The sequence below is a fragment of the Colius striatus genome, chromosome 1 (genome assembly GCF_028858725.1).
Source record: "Colius striatus isolate bColStr4 chromosome 1, bColStr4.1.hap1, whole genome shotgun sequence".
Lineage (NCBI taxonomy): Eukaryota > Metazoa > Chordata > Aves > Coliiformes > Coliidae > Colius > Colius striatus.
Genome location: NC_084759.1, coordinates 134,111,367 through 134,130,373, shown reverse-complemented (window position 1 = coordinate 134,130,373; position 19,007 = coordinate 134,111,367). Strand labels below are relative to the sequence as shown.

Genomic DNA, 19,007 nt, shown 5'->3' with positions numbered 1-19,007 from the left:
ATCTCAAATTTTTTAAATGCATCTTCTGATTTTTTTTTCAGTTGTTCCGAATTCCACCCAGAGTGTCAGCTTCTGCACTGCCTAATTCCAGCTGAGAAGCTCATGTTTGTATAATGTGTTACTTATTCTGCACTTTCTATCTTCTGCAATGTTATTTATCTTGTATCTTAAACAACTGTTACTCTTGCAACTTAAAGATGAATGCACTTGAGTGGTGGCTGTAGCAGTGACCTCTCTTTGTGTGCATGCATATTTTGCATTACTACATTTGAGCCTTGGAAAATTCTACAGGAATTATAGTAAACGTAAGCAAGTAAGTTTTAAAACCCCAAAACTAAGCTGTCAATCCAGCCCTCCTTAAAGCAAATATAGTCTGACCAGTGTTAACTCTACTGCTCCTATGAAAAGTAAAGGCCTAAAGAGAAGAGAAATCAAAGATGTTTCAAAACTAGCTGCAGGATACCTATCACTATGCTAACAATTACAATCACCCACTCATTTGCAAAGAGAATTACTGGCATGCTTTAATATTAAATATCTGATATACTGTAAAAGACATAAATGGCAGTAAAAACAGTAGGACTGTGATCTCAGGATAACTGGGGCTTCTGAAATGAAGCATCCCAAAACAGACCACTTTCAAAAGGGAGACTGCAATCTGTAGCCTTAATTTAGACATTCAGCCAACTGCTAGTCATGACCAGTCAGGGCACATCTGGTAACCTGTGAGCAGTTATTGCACCTCAGACAAGCTCGTGTAGCTGCAGACTCCTGTGACATCTTTTGACAGCAGCTCTGCATAGGAAATTGCCGCACACTGGCAAGAACTTCTTTTGTTTTGTTTTTTGAAGAGGGGTGGAGAGAGAAGAGAGAAAGAACCCGAAGCTCTTCTTTTTTGGGGAAATCAAAGGCCTTGTTAGGAGACTGTGAAAGACATTACTGATCTGGATAATTTGATTTCCCTAAGCTAGGCGGCTGGTTTGTAATGGCAGATGCACAGTCACACTCAGAGGGCTTTCCACTCCATTCTTTAAAGCCAGCTCATATCTGTTTCTAAAACCCACAGGGCACACTTGTTTGTGGATTATTTTCAAAAATTCACTGTGTCGCTGACATAGCTCTATTTCTGAAGTGTAATTTTTACTTCCTTACGATCTGTTCCACCTATCAAATGCTTCAGCATTTTTGTTATTAAGTTAGAGTCACGGAAATAAAATTTGCAGATATAAATAACCCGAGAAAAGGTCCAAATCCTCAGCCACAAGAATTTTCTCACGTTTTTCTGGTTACTTATTGTTGTCTGAAAAACTTCAGGAGGCAGGAAAGTAACTCCTTTACTTGTGATTTCCTCCAAAGTCAGCATCTACAAGTCAGCCACCTGACATGTTGTCTTTCATAAGCAACAGGTCTGAAATAACACAAAGTAAAAGTGCTTTCTTGCAGCCTTCTCTTTTCAGTAACTAGCTTTTCCAGCATTCTGTATGAAGGCAAGCATCCCAAAACTGTTCCACCCTAAACATCTCATCAATGTTTATGAAAACCATTTTAGATTCAAAGGACATTTTTATTCTGGCTAGGACCCCAGAATTACAGCAGCATTTTTGCTGCCAGCCTCCAGTCTCCAGGTTACCTTTACTTAATAGAACTGATGATAGTCTTCGCATTAATTCAACACCAGACAAACTATCAGTGCAGTAAAATTTTTCCAAGAACGGTCTCTATCAAATGATAGTCTCTGGGGTGGGAGGGTGTAACAGAAAGGCAGGCAGGAAAAGAAGTTTCTGTAGACTGAATATAGTGTGAATTTATATTACACCAACTAATAATTCCTGGCATATTTTTTCCCCTCACAGTTAGTTTGGAGCAGTTAACAATGCCCAAAATCTAGCAGAAGTTTAGTCTTTGTAACATAACTTGAAATTTACTATTAGGTTACATGCCAGTCACAGAGTAACTAACCTCATATGCCCCAAGAATCTTTCCAAGTGGTCAGTGATGAATAATGTGCTCAATACTTGCACACATGGTAAACATTACAGAACTACCTGCAAGGATCCTTATTCAGAATATGGTTAGAGTTTTATCCTATATATATGTATGTGTACACATAAAAGCACATTCATATATATACACACATAGTATATCTCTTATGTCACACGGTTTGACTCATCTTTAACTTTTATTTATCTCTTCTTAGTTAATTATTTTATTAATTACTCTTTAGAAGCCCTACCCATGTAACGTAAAGTGAAGGAAAACATTATTACTTCAATATAATAATAATAATTATAAATATGAATATAAATATAATTATCTAAATAATAATAACAGAACTTATATGCAAGAAAATTAGAAGAAAAAGGATGAATAAAGTTCTGGTCAATGACAGACAGCTAACCAAATAACACTTGTTATCACAATCCCATGTATTATTGAAAACAATTTACAAATTCAGAAAGAAACCCACTATTTCTTTGCCTATCTTCCCCACATATTTTTTTAAACACAAGTATGACACTATGTTGTAAATACTCTTTCAAGTGTCTAATGTAAGTAACTGAGATTTCCGCTTTTTGTCTCTTCTCCTCCTTAACATATTTTTTTTAACATTTCAGTTGACTAGAAACCAGCTTAAGCAATTGGTAACAGGAGTATTTCTCCACTATTAATACACAGTTTCTCAGTGTATTAAAATCTTACTTTCAGGGGATCAAAACTGAACAGTCAGTCCAGTTTCCTCCAACTATGCCAAAGTGAAATCAGATGCTGCATATTGTTTGCTTTTCCAGTCTATTTATATAATCACAAGGTTTTTTTCCTACTTCTTCACAAGTTAAGGGATAAAATCTAAACTATCAAGTCAATATAATGCTCCAGTATCTCATAACTTTTATATTTCACATTATTGAACTATCTGAAAAGGGTGCTGAAAACATGACACATTTTCAATACTCTAAAGGACTACTCTTTTCAGTCAATCTCATCTAATATTTCTAACGTTCCAATTTCAGTGTGACATGTTCCAACAAATCTTTTAAACAGACAAACCAATTGAAAAATTTCCTTACTAATTTGGCAAGACCAGTGTTAAGCAGCAGATATGCTGATGAATGCCAATGCCATGAAAAAGATTACATGGGAATTTCAAGGCCACTAATATTTTACTAAAGATTCTTCTTAGATTCAATGTTATTATGACCATTATTATCACATATATAAGTATATGAGTTACTTATGGTAACTTATTAAAAAAAATTATATGATTGTTAGTTTAGGTGTTATCTTGTTTGCCTTTGATAAAAATTACTTACAACCAAATTAGTCCATTATTTGCAATGAGTCACATTACAAAAACAGTATAAAAACTTGAACTTACTGAACTGAAAATATAGAGCTTCAAGTTCAAGAAAGAAATTTTTAAAAAACAATGACTATACCTGCTGTGCTTTTTTGACCTGTTAACAATGCTGCTGCATACTGCACTTGGCACACCTGTAGAACATAGCAACAGGGAGTTGACAGTGTAACTAAAAGCAGAGTAGGGGAGTGTATTCCCCACATGATGCAGTGTCTCACTGTTCACTACATACCTGTTGGCTGTTTTTTCTGATCTTCAAACAAGTCAGCTGAACTTATAGATGAGTTTCCAGAAAGTCTTTCTAGCCGAGCCCTTGTTTCGTACTAGAAACAGAATTGAGAAGAAAAGGTATTGTAACCATATGCTGCCATCTGTGGAAGACGTCACATAATACATGAGATTGTAGATACAGCTTTAGAACATACAAATCTAGCTGAAGTTGACCATTGTGAAAGCTGGTCCCATTTTACAGTTTTCACATGACTTTCATGGTGTGAGTTTGTCTCAACTCATTTTCAAGTTGATCAAAGAGTGCTGTTTCCTATTGCAACATCAAGATGCCTACTCACTGTTTGCTAACTAAACCTGCTAGAAATCTATGCAACCACTAAAAACAAGAACTGAAAAATGTGAAATGGAGTGGCTGGGTAGGATAAAGAAATGCACTGCAGCTAGCATAATGTTCACCCTTATAAGAATCACAAGATTATTTTAATGCAATATTTTCCTGAGTTCCCTGGGAATGGCAATACATGTATTATATTCTTTAAGATTACTATTTACACTGTTAGGTTTTCATTAAAAATTGATTATTTTAGAAGATCCCCTACCTCCAAAATGCAATATAATATTAACGTGTGTTTTATTTCTAGGCTGATTCAACAACCTGCCATTTTTAAAACAGTTTCTCTGCCTAGTTAGCCTTACAATAGAAATATTTTTTCCATACAACAAATTCTGGTTTGTTGGCATCAGTTTGGGTATTCAGAACAAACAAGGCACATCTATCATTTCTACCAGAGAAGGAGGATGTTGGACATAAGGTTCTACATGCAGTTGCAACTTCTTAACACAAAATACTAAACTATCAGATTTATCAGAAATTTGTGCTTTTCTATCAAATATGAAAGTAAATGTAATTCTATAAGCTTTCTAATTCTACCAATTTTAACTATTTATTGCCTTCCTTTATACAAGAACACCATCTTTATAGTCAACAAATATTTTAACATTCAAAAATATTTATCACTGCTTTCTACTTACATCAGCATGATCTTGCCTTCCAAAATACATGTCTGATGAAATTGCTTTTACGTTGCCAAATTTTTTTTGTGCCTCATCTGTGTTTAAAGATGGTTCGTACTCAGTCTTACAACGAGATGCAGGCCTAAAAGAAAATTAAACTACATTACTGAGCATAACCTTTATTTACATCACAGCAGAATCCAAGAATCAAACAAAACCCACTATCATCTTTGCTCTGTGAAGCGTAAAAGTATGACAGCAATTTTAAAAAAGGAAATTAAATTAGTATCAACCCAGGATAAAGAAATTCAGATAACTAAGTTGATAATAACAGAAAATAAAATTTCAGTGATGGTTTTACAGGATGGTGAACATACAGTATTTCAAATTCATTCAACTTTTATCTTCATTTCAGACTTCATTTTAAAAGTAAGTTAAATTATGTCAACAAGGACAGAATACTTCTAGAAAACCTCAAAAAACCCAAAGTGTGATGTCAGTACAGTTAATACTTAAATGTAACAGCACAAAAAGTTTCAACTTCCTTCTAACTGTCACTACGTTCCACCTCAAACATACATCTTCAACACTTCACTCTTGTTTTCTCAAGCAAATATACTCAAATTTACTCGATTAAGGACGTAAAAGTGCTATGGACATGAAACCCTATTTTGTGTAACATGCATCACTGGTTCACTCTTTACAAAACAATACAACATGCTCATGTTAAAAAAAGAGTAGCATATAAGTGCATAAACTGCATCTTACAGGTAAAGTAAAAAAAATAAAAGTTTTAAGTAAAAACAGAAGCAGAAAACATCAACCAAGCACAGAAAGCCCCATGTCCTTATATTTTCCACTTGATTACAAGACAAAACCACAGCTGTCAAGGAAGAAATATATTCACTTTTTATCATCACAAAAAACAAACCTGTTGTTTGCAAGTATATTCAATACCTCCATCCTGAAAGCTGAGTAACCTATAGTTTCATTCATTTGGTATCTGTGTTCTCTTTGGTTCATTAGGCAATAAACAAAGCACCTAAAGTACGTACGCTCTCAGAACAGGGCAAATATTTGAGTTTCTCTCCACATCTTTTGTCTGCTGCATTTTGCTGAAACACTTTGGAAATTACTCTCAGCACATATACTGTACAGCACTGAACAAAATAGACAAGTGCTCAAAATGTAAACAGGAAATTCGTCTTGCAAGAGAAATTCAACTTTCAGAAGAAGTTCAACCAGAAGCCCCTTGATTGCTGATGAAAATTACAGCCAAATTCTTCCTCTAGACTGAAAAAACCCCCACCACCGTGATTGGGACTCAAATTATATTAAAAAGCTTGGGCTTTCTCTGCAGAAATCAGTTAGGCTTTCTTGGTATACCTGTCTGAAAATCCTGTACTTTTTGAAGTTAACATTGTGTCAACATCTCTACTATTATTTTCTTTCTTCCAAAAAGAATCTGAATTGTCATCCCATTTATAGAAAGTGCTCCTCAAATCTGAAGTATCATAGTATCTAAAAAAACAAAACAAAAAAAAGTGTAGTGAAAAAGTAGGAAATTTATACTGTTAGATAAATATTGCTATAACTGTTATATAAATGTTTTTATTGCTGTAAATGTTCACTAGAAAGTAAGTTTTCAGCACAATGATTGTTGTCAGTGAATAATCTATACTTAATAATATTGGTTAGAAGCCTTGTACATTTGAATCCAATGCATTTTTTGGTTTTTACACAGGTACTTAACTGACTGAAACACTAAGCCTGTCTTCAGGCTGGATTTGCCATGAACATGCAGTGTACTACCTGAAAGGTATGCTTCCAACAAAACTAGCAAAGTTCTCATGACTTCAAACTGTTAGATCTTCTTTAATGTCAAGCAAAGGGCTGGGAAGAACATTGTCAGGATACTTGGCTGGTTTAAGAGCAACTCTAAGAAAATTTCACGAAGGACTCTGCAAGCAAGGCACCATGACAACCCTACAAGGTAGCCATGAGAAACAAGCCAACACAACTTTCAAAGCATTTTGAACAACCCAGAGATCCAAGACGTACCTCACTAACCCACAGCATCCAACCACGCTGTGGTTCCCCATGGAGCAAAGTTTTCTAAGGGGCTAATAGTGGCTAAACTCACGGTTCCATACCAGTCAATCTATAAGCTATGCAAGCAGATAATCTGTTCCCATTTTCTGAGGCATCAACAAGCAGAGTTCAGAACAGTAAGGTAAGCACTTGTCTGGTTCTATATATTTTTAAAATATACAAATACTAGGTACTCCTGAGTTTTACAATATGTTTCATTAAAGCAATGATAAATTAAGACTCCCTTTTAGGAAATATGTTATTAAATAAGGCAAAACTCTCTACCATATCAAAACTTCAAGGAAAACACAAAGAGAAAGGAAAGTTTAAAAAATGAAGCATGTTTGTCAATTCTGGTGGTATGATATCTGGACCTTTTCCCCTTTGATGATCTACATCTACTTAAACTTCTAGAAAATACTTGAAAAAAAATCCTATTAAAATGCCAGAGAGTAAGAATTTCCCTTTGTGCTTGAATAAACTTTCCTGATGTTTGGATGTGACCAGAATAGGGAGTGAGATGATCAAAATGACAAAAGGCTAGCAGAATGTAATCATCGAGTAGAACAAGCACGGGATATTAAACCTTGCATCTGTATTTTGTGAAATAAAGTCCAAAAAAGAAGTATTCTTCATGTTTTGGTTATGAAGAATCAGGACACTCGTTTTTGCAATTTAAGAGAAATGAGACACCTTCAGCAGTAAAGTCTCTCACCATTGCACATGGAAAACAGCAGGGACAGATCTAGCATTAACTTCTGCAAAAAAATAGGAGTCTTTCCTCTCTTGACAAGAAGCCACAGTAATCTTTTTAAGTTCCAAATGGATGCATAATAACAAACAAGATGTTTGTATACATATGAAGCTATCCATACAGGTTTTGATATGTATACATGAAGCTATCCAATCTCTAAATGCCCACCAAAACCACAGAATGGGACAGTGGTTATAAGAGATGATTTTAATAAAATTACTTATTTTCTCCACCCTTCTCTCAGATTTCTGTAACTTTTCAAAATACATCTTCAGTATTTGGGTGGAAGACCTGGGGCAGTGGCAGAAGAAGGGTGGAAAAAAGAAGTATTTTAAAAAAAAAAAGCCATTTTACACCCTGTTTTATTAATAAAGATGTTAACAAAAAAAATTTTGAGAGGCTTCAATTAGATATTGAAACACTGAGACACTTAGCTTGCTTAATTTACAGGTACTTCTCAGTACTCTAATATCTAGCATGATTATTCTGGTTTTGGGCCTACACTACGATGATATTAAAATTACTACATCTGTGTTTCAAAGTCACAGGCTGGAATATAGGATAATAATCACTTTACAAACCTAACAAAGTCCAACAATCTGACTTTACACTTTTTGTAAAGAGAACGAATTTGCCTATTAACTCCAATTAGATTCTCCTATTGTTATAGCTAGAAGAACAAGAGCTGGGAACAGCTGGATTACAATATATCTTCTAATTATTGAACCCAAATATATTAAGAAGCCTCTTCTGTATTTTATCCTTTGCCTGCTAGCAGGCTTATAAGTAATTTGAGAGTAGCAACAGTTATTTTTGATGAACAAATAAGGAGGCACTGAAATGATATGTTTTAAAGACTGCTGCTATTTTACTTGGTACCACATTTGCATTTCTGCCACTAGCAATTACACTACTAAGAAATGACACAAAAGCCTTTGTGTTTTCATTTGCCTGTCTATAAATAATTAGGTACCATTTTTCCTGTTTCTGTGGCACCAATCCAATAAAAGCAACACTTTCTGATCTATCAGATCAGAAACAGTCGTTTCATTGCAATTAGTGCCTCTAGGACTAATTATTTTTCTTCTCCCTCCCTACAGCAGTATTTTGTAATCTGCATGGTGTTCCTACTCTGATCAAAAATTCTTCAACATTTTTTCCTTACATTTTATGATCAAATACATAAAAGTCTATCAAATAAGACTGCAGATATCTATACACTATATTCAACACAAAAGACCTAAAAAATTTTTAAGTTTTTGCATTTGGCATGCATTCAGTTAAAAGACTGATGCAGCTGTAGCATACCTAGGATCGGACTTCAATATTTGTTTCCTTTTAAATTGAAAGCTGAAGACAGTACCACAAGAAAGGAAAAAAAACCCCAACCAAACACAAGATATTGTAACAAAAAAAAAAAAATCCCTGTTTTTGGTATATAGAAAACAACAGCTTATGTGGCAATTGTCTGTGCAAGTAGAGGCTAGACACTGAACAAAACCAAACCTGTACACAGGCAATTCGGACTACCCTCTCCTCAGAAAAATGAATTCTTCTAAACACATTTGTCATCCAGGTAAGATTAAATATTTCACAACTTTTCTGAAAATATGCTAAGTGTGTAGATATGTCCAACTACCTTCTGTTTGGCCTTAAGTTGCAAACATAGAGTGTGTATTTGAATACATAACTTGCATACCACCACTTAGAATAAAAAGCTTATATATTACCTTGAACTAGAAGAGAAGTATGAGTCTTCTATATCATCAGTGTACCTTTTCTTTGGCTTTGCAATTACAGGTGTTTCCTGCTCTATTGTTTGCATATCTGAGGTGACTGAGTGAGAAATGCCACTGGGGACAGGAAGAAAATAAGTATGTAAAGAGATGACAAAGCTCACACCCTAAAAAGAGAAATGAAATACTAGATCTAGTTTCTTAAGCCCAAGTTATACAAACATTTAAGAAGAAAGGAGGAATTAAAAAAACCCACCAGTCCTGGAAAACTCAACTGTAGCTCAAGTAGTGACAGGACTTCTGAACACAAAGACCATTATGACAGCTCAAAAACACAGCAGTATGACTTTCATAGTTGTAGCATGTTAGATCGGCATTGTCCACTGAAAACATCTTGACGACATTCCTCAGTCAACTAATGGAGGCAAACACTACAGACATCCTCCAATTCAGGTTAACACCTGTCTAGCAGGTTAGAACTTAAATCTGTCAGACGCAATACTGCCTTCTCCCCTTAGATTCTTTGATAATATTGTTTTAGTTTCTGTAACACGATTCAGTATATTTTATAATTTCCTAAGTACAATGAAGGATAATTGCATAAAACCACAAAGCATTTTAAATAGTTTATAGAAATTTACACACCTTCTGTTGCTGCCAAATCCCATGCCAAGTCTTTCCAGTTCGTTTTTCTTCTTACCAGATAGATTGAACTTTTCTTCTTGTGTTTTAATATCAAGATCTCTGTAGGCCAATCGTAAAGATGATACACTAGAACAAAAAAGACAGTTAACATGCAACTGTAAAACACAACTTTGAATGCCCAAAACGAGAATATTGGTAGATAATTAACAATATAAATTGTAGCTCTGTATTTTGCATGTTCTGGGTTTACTGAAAATACTCACTATTAATTGGATTAAATTCTAACTATAAGGGTGGGAGAAAGCCAGCTGAGACCACCTTCTAAACAGTATCTCAGTTTGTGTATGAGTTTTTTCCAAAACCAATACGAAACTTGCTACTGCTGAAGTTCAGGACACAACTCTGCATCCTCATTAAGTCAACCTGAAAGAGTCTTTTTCTCATGGTCCTAATTCTATGTAATATTAAATAACTAAAATCACCCAACTCTAGCATACTACAGTACTGCTGCATTCATGATAAAATACTAGTGAAGCTTCCTCTAATGCACAGCTTGTCCCTGATACGTTCCCTCCCTTCACCCCTTAAAAGTGGTTTTAACACTTGCTATACACACACTCTTGAGATAAGTACTAGAGGTAGACCACATTTCTCTGTTGATGCTGCCCTTCCCTGTGCCCAAAAGTGTGTCTCAGAAGAGAGGAGAGTCTTTGTATTCCCAAAATGGAGTTTTCTGCACAGCTGGCAACACATTTTGTCATCTGAAACACCCTCACAGTTTAGACACAGTAAGCTGTCTTTCTGGAGATGCCATGAACCTTCCTATGCCTCAGAAGAATCTTAACCGTTTTCCAGCAATACCAACCTACTCAGCACTTTAAGTAGAATTATCTTATGAAATCCATTTTACAAACAACAAACACCTTATTTTCTGTTAAGACACAGAGATTTTGAATTTTGATTACAGAATTGTAGAAACACTGCCTACATTTAATCTGTTAGAATACAAGCCACACTAATTTTAATGGGCGAGGCCGCAATATTTTAATTTGTGTTGTGACTGGCATAAAAAACAAACACTATAAGAATAAAGGTAAATGACATTTGAGATGCTGCTGGTAGATGTCTGTGGGCAAGCAGAGAGGAAGTATCTAAGTCTGAAAATCTTCATCACTTTACACGCGTCTTGTCCAGAAGCAGGAATGAAAAGAAGTTTTTGACCAAAGAGCATTTTCTTCCAGTGTCTCCTAACGGTTTGATCACTGAAACAGGCTCTTCCTGGCTTGATTTATTTTGTTCTGATGCAAACTGACTTCACTTTAACCAAGAGTAGGAGATGCTCCTACTGAAGTTCATACTCTGATGGTTAGTGCATCTCCTGCAGGACAGGAGCTGTGTGGCTGAACCTGTTAGAATGAAAAATGCTCAAGCATCTCATCTTCCTCCTTCACAGACAAGGCCTGCAGGTACCAGCCTGCTACAAGAAACAGGACTCCACTCCTTCACTGATCAGGCCTTTTAGTCTCATGATGATTAGGTATACTTTGATTAAAGATTTCAGAGGACTTGGAGCCAGAACTTAAAAAAAGAAAAACTATGTCCTATGATGCAGATAAATCTTTGGAACGACTTTTGAAAGTGATAAAATCATACAAATACATCTTCAAAGCACAGGGTAATGTTCAAAGATGTTTTAAATCAGTTCTTACAGTTTAGGACCAACAAATTTGAAAATATTCTCTGAAATTCAACTCAAAATTGCTACTGGTAAAATCTACTCATCATTTTAAGTAGAAAGATTAGCAGCCTATTTTATGAAATCCATTTTACAAACAACAAACACCTTATTTGCTGTTGAAGAAAATAAATACAGATACTGGTAATCTAAAAAAAAATCATCTTCAGTTACCTGTTCTCTTGTCAGTGCAGAGCAGAAAATAAAAGGAACTATCTGCCAATTATAAAATCATAACTTAAGTTTTAAACCTCAGGACTCTTTCTCCTTCTAAGTACCAGACTACAAAAACATGTAGTCATGTTGAATTAATTTAGTAAAGCAAACACCATTTTCAAACTATTTTGCCCTTCTTTTATTTTGGCATATACTGCCACCTACAAATTCAAAAAGTTATTATCCAGGGAAATACAGTTCTCTTGCCTCCACTGGGACTGAATCCATAAACTGAAGTGTATGTGCACTCTTCGTGTTTGCAGACATTTTAAAAGGATTCTGGACACTGCAGAAAGGTTGCAGCAAAGTAAAGATTGCCTTGGAGATACATAGATTTGTACATTTCTGACACAAAAAACGAATCAGTACTTGGGACTTTCTTTCAAACTGAATGATATCATTAGAGACAGTATAATTAATAATAATAAACAATAATGATTTTTCTTGTTGTTTAGTAGTCCTTTCTTTTGAGTAACTCTAGTAGAGGTTTTTTGCAGTTATCGAGAAGCATGACTTTGTGGTAAAACTACTTCAGGAAAATTTAATGACTCCTTTGTGCTTAATATTTTTTCTACACACAAAACATCCAGTTCTGCAGTGGCTACATACAAGTGAGTAAAAAGAGTAGTGAGAAGATTATAGACCAAAGTAGCTTGGTATCACAAGCTCCAAGCGATCCTATAATTATAATAATTCAGAAAATTTCTCACTGGGTTATAAAAATGATGCATCTTAGCACTTAAGAGAGGATGTTAAAGCTCTACAACAGTAAAAGCGTATACTAACCAAGTCTTTGATTTTGATGACAACTAATAAAATATTAAAAACCAAAAACATGTAACAGATAATTGTAGCGAGAGGAACAAGCACCCTCTGAGGTTTAGGACTGAGTATTTATTAATTAAGATGGAATAACAGATTTTAGGCCTTAGACAAAAATATTCAAAACATTTTGGTGAAAAATCAAGATAGTTCCAGTATAAAAAAGCTGAGCCTAACCATCTCCTGACTTCAGCATAGAAACTCTTACTCAATGTACAAATAAAGCTGAATATTTGTATGTTCCTTATGCTTTTAGAAAGACTGTTTCAAATCGTACTCAGTTCACTATACCAGAACAAGCTAGGTAACTAGCATAGGGTAAAGAAAGTTTAAGAGGCAAGAGCCTTCTGTAGAAATACTTACATTTAACATATTTTAGATTCATTTCACGTTTTATTCACATGTATCAGTAGAATAACTCCTTCTTTTCTGTATTAAATAACATCAAGCTTATTTTTAAAGATAGCATTTGCCATGTTTCCACAGTAACTCACCAACAGTAGAAACACAATGGCAAAAAAAAGGAAATCGAGCAATTACTTTTTGGTTCACCACATCCAGATTTGGGTTGTTTTTTTTTTTAAAGAAGAACTGAAGTTTTACTTGCCTGAGCTAATCTCTGGTAGTTAACAATTACTTCATTAACACACTATTAGGCTTCATGTGTACTGTTGGGTATATAATTCATACTTACAGTGGCTCTTTGTTTTCAGTTTTCTTACTGCTAGGAAGATCCTCTTGTTCCTTCATTTTATCTACAGCTTGTGCTTGTTTTTCAATCTCATTAAAGCTTTGGCTGCTCACTTTTTGTGCCCCCAAGCCACCTTTTTTGGCACCAAGCTTGATTTATTGAAAAACAAAGAACAAAACCCCCAAAATTATAACTGAGACAATTATCTCAACTGACTTTAACAGTCAACTTTGAAAGCAACAGTAAACACTGTATTCTGTTCAGGAGTATATAATAACAGTGAAAATCTGGAGCAGAGAAAAATTTTTTTTCATGTTTGACCATATGTTTCTTCCAACTCTTACAAGGTAATGACATTTTGACAGTTTTAATTGTTCAGAGGTTGGCATGTTCAAATAAATATTATATAGCACAACTTTAGTTTCTTAATAATGATTTTGTTGCATTGGAATAACAATAAAATGTATTGCAATGGAACCATTTGGTGCTCATTCACTTAATTCACAATTTACATTTAGAAGCAGCAAAGATTTTTCAATTAGTTCTTAATGGCCAGTGCCAGTGTGTTATTTTAAGAATTGATTTAATCATATTTTTAATAAACATGTACATAGGTATTCACTGAGGAGAGAATATAGAAGTTTTGAATACTGACGTACAAATGAGTATAATTCATATCAATGATACTCATCAGTGTGAATATAGTATGCCTGATTAGCCTTTGCACATGACAAAGCAATCTAGACTTTTTTTTAAACAAACATATTAGCTGAGAGGTTCCAGTTCTGCACTGGTTCTTATAAAATAATTCTATTTGGAGGTTGTATTATTTAAATACTGAGACGTATATCCTTTCATTCTGATTTAAAAATAAATTCATATATTAATAGACAAAATAATGCTGAATCAAGATAATGGCACAGCACACCAACTGCTGTTCTTATTCTCCCATGTGTTTAATTCCTCATCTGCAACACTGCAGTAATATTAATTTTCACAATACATTTATCTTAACCTTTTAATGCTTTAAAGACTTCATGTAAACGCTCTGGCCTCTGTACACACAGTTTTAGGCTCTGATACTACAGTTCACTAACTGTCCATGCCACCTATGAAGCCCATTATGTTCTTCTTACTATAAGGGAACATATCTGCAGATACCACTTCAAATAAGAAATTCCTCTTGCCTATTAGGGCCCTTCAGTGGGAGCAAGAAATAACAGGTTTCAATCTAAATTAATGCTCCAGCAAATCTTCAAAATCTCCTGTCATATAATAGCCCAGACTTAAAAGAAGGGACCTGCCTGTAACATACTGTCAACCTAATAGCCTAATGTTGGGGCTATTTTCTTGGGCCTCATGAACCATACATTCAAAATCTAGCTTTTCCCAGCTAACTTAATTTGAGCTGGTTTACTCATTTTTCAGGTTCCTCAAACCACCATTCTGAGATACTCAGCTCTCCTCATACCCTCTTTACAGAGACCAGATGCCTAAGAAAGTGCTAAGACTCCATCCAGAAACAAACTTGTAAACTATCTTCAAACTATCTTGAATTGAATGCAGCTGCAAGATACTTATAAATCCAAATAAATATTATACTGCTGGCATGGTACGAGATGATTGCTCCAGAAATACAGATCTGAGTGTCTCAAACTCAGCTTGTATTATTGACAGATTATGCCACACAAGCATACTTAGCCACTCAGAAGTGTTATTCTCCCTCTATTCTTGGGATTTGCTGCAAATAAATCTCAGTGCCAATTAACTTAAGTGAAAGCTGTGCAAGCCAGTATCAGTAAGTGAGAAGAAAGGTTACACAACATCAGTGGAGTTGCAGGGACAAAAGAACTGAAGTGAGATACAGACCTTGATATCAATATATGCTTAGAAAACCTTATTTTACTCTTTTTTTAAATGGCACCTGCTGTTCAGGTCCAGGCAGCACAACGAAAATGATGTACACGTGTAAGTGTAGACAGTTCAGTAAGCTGTATACATGTGAACAGACTTTGAATTTACCTGAGGTCAGAAAACCCACAGATCTGAAGCACTCTACTACATAACATGTTAGATGAATTTATCTTAACAATAACTCATTTTGAAATAGACCATTGGCTGTTTCGATACAGAAGGTTTTCTATTTTATTTTAGTTTCATAAATTGTTACTGATGCAAGTACCGTTTAGTGATAGCTTACATTTCCATATTGCAATCTACATATTTCCAGACATCTATAATACAGTTAAGAACACATATTATGTATATACACTTACCCCTTTCTTAGCTTGATTTGGCTTCTTTTTTATGAAAGTGGTGTTCTCTGCAAAGATTAAATGCACATTACTTGACAGCCACTTTTATTAATCCCAGAACTGTAGAAGATAATTTTCACAATATCAGCCCCAAAATAATTTTTTTGAATTTATTTTGATGTCTTGAAGTATTACAGTTTCTACACTAAGAGACTACATTGAGTTACAGGGAACGAAGCTGTGAACATCTTCAAGAAAATGTAGGAAACTGCCTCTAGTTGAAGACATGGTATCTTTGCAAATACACCATGGGAATAAAATTACAGCTCAGTTGTCAGTTGCAGATACCTGCTAGTAAACAAAACAAAAAATATAGGAACTTGCATTCTGAACCAGACTAGAGGTCTACCTGATCTTGTGCCTTTTCCAAGTGAATAGTTTCCTGGATAGAAAGGTATTGGCTATGTTTAAACCCACTAATGATACAGAGAAAACATACCTGTATCATCACAAACATTACCAGAGGTGACAACACACTCTGTCACTAGATTGAATAGCCTTGTTCAATTGACTAAGTGCAGTGTTGGGAGTCTAGCACTATACATAAAGTTTGAAAGTTCCAGCCTTAAGGCTTCATATTAAATCTTGAAACTCAGAAATTAACCTACATTCTGCCCTGTATGAAGTCTGACACAACTTCTAATCTTGATATTTTTAATGAGACCCTAATAGGACTCTCTACATTCTGTAAGGTACTGTATTGTGCCTTCTTGACAGTTACCCCGAGCCAGGATAACTCTCCTACAATCAGAAGTTTTCAAACAACAGCTTCTATTAAATATTTGTACATATGGAAAAACTGATCTGAGCTGAAATTTTGTTGGAAACAGGCATACACATACACAAAACATAGATTCTTCACATAAGGTAGAACTTGGGATATCCAAAACAAATGAGAAAAGCACTTGTTTTATGAGAGCACGTATTAAAGATACAAATGAGAAAAACAGGATTTATATGCAATTAACTATTTTTCCTACTCTCCGGCTCTCAAAAAACACCTTCAAACCCCCCAAAAAACCCAACCCAGCCAAGTAAATATAAAAAGTCACAAAGACCATATCTTCCTGAAGTACTGAGTTAGTCCCAGCCACCACTTTCCTACTCCTGTGCTGCTGAGAATCAGCACTCTTTATTCTACTATAACCCTCTCCTACACCATGATCCTCAAAATGATAAATCACTATTCTACTCTATTTTCCTCAACTTTTTTTCTTTTACTTATATTATGATACACTCTTCAGTATCAAGTAAATTAAGACTCTGTACATTGAGGATATTGTATTACAAATAAAAGATTTTTCCAGTCAAAATTTTCACATTCAGTTTAAATTTTTATGCTCATTTTTATGAAAAGCGAGCAAAGCCTATGTCTAGATAGACTGACCTATTAGTACAAGATGTGTTTACTTAACATAAATAACAGGCCACTAATCACAGCACAATGCTCTGTTTGACCTGTATGTTTTAAACATAGAACTCAAAACAATCTAACAGGAGGTTTATAACATTAATGGTGACCTTTATTAGGTGTAATACCTGTAGCACTTAAACTCGTCACGTCGCATAAGACAAAATCAGAACAACACTGACTAAAACTGATTTCTTAGAAGGAGTACATTGTTTAACAGAAGTTGTAACACAAATTCAGATGTTTCAACTAAGTTATGCACATTGCTATTAAAGTAAGAAGCCCACATCTCTTCCCAGTCAAACGTTCTCTGTACAAACGAATGTTTAAGTACACCATATTGGCTGTTATCTTCTGCTTATGCTCATTACCTAATGCCGCTTTTGGTGATGTACTAAGGCAATCAACACTTGGTCCGTGTTCTGGTTCTAAAACATAATCAATAACAAGGGTAAGAATATCAGAAGGCTCTTTAGAGTGCTCAAAATACCAAAACACTGTACTCTGTGTACTGTTTGATACATAAGAGTGAAATGTGTTATTTCTGTCAAGGCTTTACCAGTTACTAAAAGACCATCAGGCACCCAAAGATTCATCTGAAGTCTTTTGAATCAAATGTTAATTTGTATTTCTGTTAAACGCTGTTAAAGGAACATGCAGACCCACACATTCTAGCATAATCCTCCTAAAAAGTCCTTCCCTCTCCACAATTTTTGTGTTATTAGTACAGTTAGGTTATTTAACTATTAAAGTAGAATAGAAAGAGCCTAAACAGAGAGGCTAGCAAAAAAATACAGGCTATTGTTATCGAAGTATCAGTCATACCTTCATAGCATTCTGGAATGTTTTCTGAACTTTTCTGCTGTAGAGGAGCTGGCTTTGATAACACCCATTCTGTATTCTTTGCCTTGGTAAAAAAAGAGTCAAAAAGGCACACAAAATAGAATATAGAAAATAAACATGAGCATTGAGCTCAAAGACTGCCTAAGTATCGCTGATTACCTCATTTTGAATCCTTATGATTCCAGCTTCTAGGTTTAAAATCTGTTCTCAGAAGGGCAGTTATTAAAGTTAGAAGAAATGCCTACCTTTGTTAAAAGAGAGCTGGCTTCAAACTATTCCTGAACACCTGTATTTCCCCCTCAGGAATTTCAATGTTTACCATTAAAAAAAAAAAAAAAAAGCATTTTTATTTTGCTTTAGCTTTATTTATTGTATGCTGGGTATCAATTGTCTTTACTCATCAGACTAACACTGTACAGGAAATCTGGGCTGTTTGTTTACACATAATCACCAAGCCTTCTCTCCACACTAATCTTTTGCACTTCCAATTTTCAAACAATTTGATTGGAAACAGTCCTCTCAATTCTTCCTGATGAGTCCTCCCACTTCCTCCTCAGCAGACAGGCTTGAGACCAGGTCACACCAATATGGGCTTAGTATTATCTTTTCCACAGGTGCTGTGCCACTGCAAATTCATGCTGATTCTTCCCAAAAACCTCAATCTCAAAACTTCCTGACATGCCTCTCAAAACGTTCACACCTAAACAGCCTCTTGCCCTGAGCTACAGACTGCTTGTCTCAAATCTCCCACCTTTGCAGCTACTCAGAAAGTTTGCTATGAACATTTACTTTAAATCACACATTCTTTAAGAGGATTTCTATTGAGTTCTTACCTCTTCTTCTCAACAACAAAAATATTTACAACACTTTTTGGCTTAAACTTCTTTCTCTTTAACTTGCTACAGGTCTGTCCTTGCCCACTCAACTATAAGTATTCCTCCAAGTTGCCATTTACAGACAGAAACACTCCATTTATTTTTCTACTATCAACACAGATGACTTTCTGGTCAAGACACTAGACTAGAATTCACAATAACTGAGTTGTTCATCTTTGCAATGAGCGTTTCTGAGTAATACAGCAATCTTCCCAGTCTGCAAAAGGTAAATACTTTTTCAATGTTTCAAAGATGCCAAAATTTATAAGA

At 34.9% G+C, this 19,007-nt stretch overlaps 1 protein-coding gene across 7 annotated transcripts in view; it reads right to left on the bottom strand.

Moving 5' to 3' along the window:
* ARFGAP3 (ADP ribosylation factor GTPase activating protein 3) overlaps nucleotides 1-19,007 on the bottom strand; it is a 41,537-nt gene that overhangs the window by 7,371 nt on the left and 15,159 nt on the right. For 4 of the 7 annotated variants that reach the window (XM_062008139.1, XM_062008186.1, XM_062008177.1 and 1 more), the window contains 9 exons: nucleotides 17,845-17,926; nucleotides 17,391-17,447; nucleotides 15,570-15,616; nucleotides 13,297-13,442; nucleotides 9,830-9,955; nucleotides 9,179-9,301; nucleotides 5,990-6,124; nucleotides 4,622-4,745; nucleotides 3,591-3,681 (listed from right to left, as the gene is read on the bottom strand). In XM_062008139.1, the coding sequence (XP_061864123.1) occupies nucleotides 3,591-3,681; nucleotides 4,622-4,745; nucleotides 5,990-6,124; nucleotides 9,179-9,301; nucleotides 9,830-9,955; nucleotides 13,297-13,442; nucleotides 15,570-15,616; nucleotides 17,391-17,447; nucleotides 17,845-17,926 (931 nt within the window). Of the gene's footprint in view, nucleotides 1-3,437; nucleotides 3,493-3,590; nucleotides 3,682-4,621; nucleotides 4,746-5,989; nucleotides 6,125-9,178; nucleotides 9,302-9,829; nucleotides 9,956-13,296; nucleotides 13,443-15,569; nucleotides 15,617-17,390; nucleotides 17,448-17,844; nucleotides 17,927-19,007 lie in introns of all 7 variants that reach the window. The other 3 variants (XM_062008150.1, XM_062008160.1, XM_062008195.1) reach the window with 3 other exon arrangements.